Source organism: Loa loa (assembly GCF_000183805.2).
Source record: "Loa loa unplaced genomic scaffold supercont3.218, whole genome shotgun sequence".
Taxonomy (NCBI): domain Eukaryota; kingdom Metazoa; phylum Nematoda; class Chromadorea; order Rhabditida; family Onchocercidae; genus Loa; species Loa loa.
Genome location: NW_018108398.1, coordinates 43,010 through 48,887, shown reverse-complemented (window position 1 = coordinate 48,887; position 5,878 = coordinate 43,010). Strand labels below are relative to the sequence as shown.

At 29.6% G+C, this 5,878-nt stretch overlaps 1 protein-coding gene across 1 annotated transcript; it reads left to right on the top strand.

Annotated features, from left to right (window-relative positions):
• Nucleotides 1-3,731: 3,731 nt before the first annotated feature.
• LOAG_01236 (hypothetical protein) lies at nt 3,732-5,878 on the top strand (the record flags this gene model as incomplete). Its single annotated transcript, XM_003136775.1, has 3 exons — nt 3,732-3,854; nt 4,382-4,444; nt 5,495-5,878. 3 exons carry the CDS (start codon nt 3,732-3,734, stop codon nt 5,876-5,878), a joined length of 570 nt encoding a protein of 189 aa, XP_003136823.1.

Below are 5,878 nucleotides of genomic sequence, written 5' to 3'. Positions count from 1 at the left end.
GAGAGAGAGAGAGAGAGGGGGAAAGAGGAAAAGAAAGAGGGTGGGAGGTTAAATTGATTGACATGAATGAATTTTTTTTTAATTGAAAATCAAAAAAAAAAGCACAAAAAGATGAAAGAAATTGAAAAACAAATTGAGCAGAAAGCGAAATGAATGGAAAAAATAAAATAAAATATTTTATTTATCTCTCTTCAAACTATCTATTTAGTGGAGATAATTTAATTAATATAGCAATTATTCTGCATTTCTTTCATGTTATCCTACATTCTTTTAATTCTATCAAGCAAATATGGCTAATGATGGATCAGGTAGGTAAATGAGTGATCCTGTAATATTTGAGGAATTTGATTCGACTCAATTTCAACCCATACCTGAAGCCATTTTTAACTGAAATGGCATAAAGAAAGTGATAGATAAGTTCAGAAAGAATATATGATAATGTCATTTGTTATCAGTATTAACGAATGGAAATCCTTTCATTCAGAAGTACATTCTCTTTCTACTTCACAAATTTGCAATAATATCATGGTAAGATTAAAAGTAAATCAGAGTAATTTGTTTTTTCTGTTTCTTTTTTTTTTTGCTCAAAGCTATAGATTTTAATTTAAATTCTGTGCAGAATTAGTAATATTATGAAATTCAAAAAATCTTTTGTTTTCCAAAGTGATTGATTGACACAATTATTATTAGTATTAATTATCAAAAATTGGAAAACATTTACATTAGTATTTCATAGAGACTTTAAGCAAAATTTTAGTTGCCAACTATTTTGATTTATCGTTAAAATTTAAAGTGCTTTGTCCTATTTAATATCCCTATTTTTTTTTTTTTTTTTTGAATGATACAGTTTTGCTGACGTTGAATAGAAGTGTAAAAACAAAAAATAATCCTTTTGCTTATTCCTCTCGGTCCTCCAATAAGCTATGATTTTATGTCAACCAAATTGCTTTATGAGAATAAGGAGAAAATCTCATAAAAATCCCAATCGTTGAAACACCTCAATTATTTCCATAATTAGCGCGGAGAAACGGAGAGGAGAAGCGCAACTGTGTTCATTTCGTAATAACTTTCGTTGTAGTTGTCACTATTAACTGATGTAAAACCCATAACTGCACAAATCTAATCTACGCTAATTGTCAAATAAGTCCATCGGGAAATGTTTGATGATATTTTTAACAGGTAGAATTATAACAAAAATGGATCTATACAGCTTATAGCTTATAGCTTATAGCTATTATTCGAAATTAAAAGAATACATATATCATATTAGTGATTTAGTGTTATTTCATTCATATTCTTCTTTTCATTGTGCTTAATTGTAGTTGTATCGTTGGATGTGGCACAAATTATGAGACAATTATAAATATATGATGTCATTTATATCGTCGACGACATATGATGGATATTTGAGGAATGTGTGTATCCACGTTTACGTTCTGATCAAAATCTTCAGTCTAATTAGAATTCCATTATTCATTTCAATCTGACATTTGTTCCCGAGATGAAATTAACTAGAACGAAAGGTAGAGACAAGTAATTTTTCTCCCTGAACAGCGCTTATTAATGTATGAAATAAAAAAGAGATTTGAGAAGCAAAAATTGAAAATTTAGTAAATAACTCGAATTAAAGAAAAAAACAAGTCAAACTATGAGTAATTAATAATAAATTAACATACTGATAAGAGAGATATTGTTACGATAAGAATCGTCAAGCAGGGAATAGATGAGAGTAAATAAAATGAATTTATCTTGTTTATTATTCAATCTTAGTAAATGCACAGCTCATAGCAATGTGACAAATAATATGTTACTGAATTTTCAGTCATCCTTCCCTTGCTTGAACTAAAAAAGAAATTTTTGAGAGATCTTGTAGCTGATTTTTTTCTTTTTTCAAAAAGAGTTTCTTGCAAATTTTTTTCCTTTTTAAAAAAACTTCTTTCTCGAAGATTTTGTCGCTGATTTTTGCAAACTAATTTTTCTAAAACAAAGTTTCTGAACTGACAATAGCCATATGAAATAGTTACTGACGATTATAATAAAAGTGATTCACCATGTTTTAAATCAAAAAAAAAATTGATGCAAAGCATAAATAGTTCACTTTTTGAACTTAATTTTTCACAAGCTTTTTTTCAACAAGAACAAACGTGCAATTGAAAAGAGTTTTATACAGATTAAGCGCAAATGGCACAATATTTGCGGGTTTTATTAATATGCATATAACATTTTAAAAAAATGGATACAATTATTTTTAGTTATATAACAAAGAAACAGCGGAAATGTTATAATGACAGTTGAAAGTTGATAACTTTTCCTCCACTTATCAGAAAATATGGGTGTGTATCAGTTCTTGAAGATCGATTCTATCAATTCATCAATCCAAAATGATTCAATTCATTTCGAATTATTTATTATAGTCACATCTATGCATCAAAGAGTTATGTTTTAAAAAAGACAGACTAATTTTAAAATCTTTATGTACATGCTGAAAGTGACAAATATTCAGTAATTTACAAAAAGATAAATTTTCATTACGATGAGATTGTTTTGATTTTGATTTGAATTAGAATTTCTTTTTTTTGTGTCCCCATTACATAATATAATGATTGGAAAAGTGATTTAAAGAAGTAAAAGATAGATGAAAAATGATAGGTTAATAAAACTGTGATAGAATGTGGTAGCAATTATCTTGGTCCATTAGATAGATCCATTTGTATGCTTTCAACTATTGGAATACTTTAATGCTTGCTTAATGCTACCATCTTATTTGAGGCTTTCAAGTGAATTAAATTTGAAAATGGCTAGGAAGTGAATGTTGCAAATGTTTGAATTCTCACAAATGACGCGAATTAATTCTCATTTCAAATAATTATCTGAAATTAAAAATGGTTATTCAGGATCATAAATGATTATCCGGAATCGTGGATGATTATCCGGAACCATGGATGATTATCCGGAACCATAAATGATTATCCGGAATCATAAATAATTATCTAAAACAACATATAAAAGTTATTTGCTTGACATTGTCAACGGATGGAACTTTTGCAAATGAAGTAATTTACTTTATTGGATACACTTTAACTCTTTTCTTTCACATTTTGGGCGTTTTTTCCTTTTTTGTCTGGATGTATTTATGTGTATGTCTGTCTGTCTACGTGTCTGCATGTCTACATGTGTGTGTGTGTGTGTGTGTGTGTGTGTGTGTGTCTGTATGTGTACATTTTATTCGATCTAAATGTCAATGTCAACTACTTTAAAAAAAGAATAAAAACCGGAAATTATTATCCTAATTTTTGTTGAAAACATTACAGTAATTGTATGCAAATTGCGCCATTAAACAAAAAGAAAAAATATTTATGCAATAATTTTCAACTTGTCCATTTAGCGGCTTAATTATAGAAATTCAATAAATTAATTGCCAAAATGACAACACACTTTTGAAGGGTATTATGGAAAATTTAGCGAAAAGGAATAGGAATGATTGGGAAGACGCATAAATCCTGAAAGATGTAATCAAGTCAACACGAAGCTACACCCCATAATGACCGGAAAAGACTATCAATTGTGTTAGGCATGCAGTCCTAAATGCTTCATTCTTGATACGGAAGTGAAAAAAACTTTGGAACGGTAGTTGTCAATGGTATACAATAGCTAAAATTGATTGTAATCATGCACTGAAATTGTATTGAAAACAAAAATAAAATGAAAGATTTAGGAAAGAAATTTTAAAAATGACTCGTATTTGGGTAAACTTCTTCTTTCACTTTTTCAATACAACATTGGTTGGTTCTGCATCTTATCCACTTACACTGACTAAACCAGTGCAAGAATATACGTCAATACGTGGGCGTGCGGTAGATTTGCTAAACAAATTTTAAGGAACTCTGGAAATTTCAAAGCATCTCAAGACGGAAGCGGCTTATAGAGAATAGGAAGCTATGGGAAAAGGGATTTAAATGATCGATTAAATGACATTTAAGATAAACACTTGACATGATGGATTCAGTTAAATTGATCCAATCAATTTGATTGGCTTCCCAATTTTTAATCATATTTCTTTACTAATCGTCTCTTTACTGTTTCTTATTGGTTTTGGCCAATATATGGTATATCTTCAGAACAATTTGTTGGCATTTCCTTCAGGCTACTGCCAATTTATGCCTTTTTTTCAGACAATACTTACTAATTATTTCATATATTTCTTAATTTTCGATTTCATATTATCAAGTTCGGCAGTTAATTAATGAAATTTGCTTACTTAAAAACTCTATTCTTTTCAACTATTTTTCAATTATGTAATCAAATTTCGCCATCATTGCTGGATTATTCGGAAGCTATAGAAAGTTTCAGTCTATTCTTTTCCCAATTTTGTCAATTCAAGAATTATTCAGGTATTGCTAAGGATGTTGCGGAAGTGATTTCGAAGGTGAGAAGAAGTGTGAAGGTATGACAATGCTTTATCTTTCTCTTCCCATTCAACTTGATCATTTTGAAGTTCGACTTTTTTTTCTACAGGAAGTATATTTACTAACTTGGCACAAATCTTGCTAGCAATCATTAGGCTGATAGAGAAGGCTTCACGGGAAAAGTTTCCAAACGATCCTTGGCATCGTTTATACCTCACATTTTACCATCACTGATACTCTAGTTATGGGAAATTAAATATTTAAATAAGTCACATCAGCAAAAAATTTTCCACGGAGCTAATTGATCCATCACTTTCTTCGTGAAAGTATCAGTGATAGCTTAGTTGGAATTTCATAAAAAAAACGCCCTTATATGTGAGCATTTAATTAAAGACTTTTAAAATTCAAGTTAGGATATATTTATATAATTTTAGACAAAGAATTTAAATAAAAAAATAATCCAAGGCAATAAGAAATAAAATTACACACAAGAATGCGAATAAGAAAGAGCAAAAAGGGATGACAAACAAAAGTGACTACATATTGATGGCATCTGTAACGGATTAACTGAAGGAAATTGATTGAATTTGGATACTTCCCACAATTCATTTATGAAACACTCATCTAAATCATCTCATTGATCAACAAAAAATTTCGTCACAGTTCCATCTCAGCATTTCATGCGGAATATACTCTCATGAAATAGAGATATGGTATCGTTGATGATAGTCACTCTTATTTGAAAGCACAATTGTTTCCTTAAAAGTTCTTATCTGCAAGCATCCAGAGAAAATCTTTCAAGATTTTTCGCTGGAAAGTTTTTCTTATTCAAAATTAATTCAGTGGTCTAGTTTGGGCTGTCCAAACATTTCAAACAATTAGTCGCTTTACTTTCTGAAGTGAAAATGTATTTTTCTTTTAAAAATTTAATGATATTCAAATGTTTAAAAGCTAAATAACTTTGTTAAAATTAGTATTTCTGATGGAAAAAGGGGAGAAATGTTTGAAGTTTCGTTTGCACTTATCAAAGACATTAAATGAATTATTGTCAAAGACAACAGAGTATTAGTCAAAAATGTTCACTACAGTTCCTGATGGATATGGAATTGATAGATGTTGAAATCCGGATGGATAAATCCGGATGGATGAATCCGAATCAACATAGATTCTTTCTTACCCTCGTTAAAAATTTAACATATTCGTGTACTAAAATGTTTGAAAAAGGTAATTCTGTGATTGTGTATTATCTGAAATTCAATTATGCAAAATTTCTCGAAATGAAAGTCAAAATTCACCAAAAAATCCGTCGTTTTGATAATCGAAAGTGTCATACGCTTCTTTGTGATGACACTATTAATACCATCAACAACGGAATCCCATACATCAAATTCGGGACTGTTACCAGTATTACTAACAACTTGAGTGAGAGTAACGAACATCCAATAACAATGCAATACATGAAGGAAAATTAA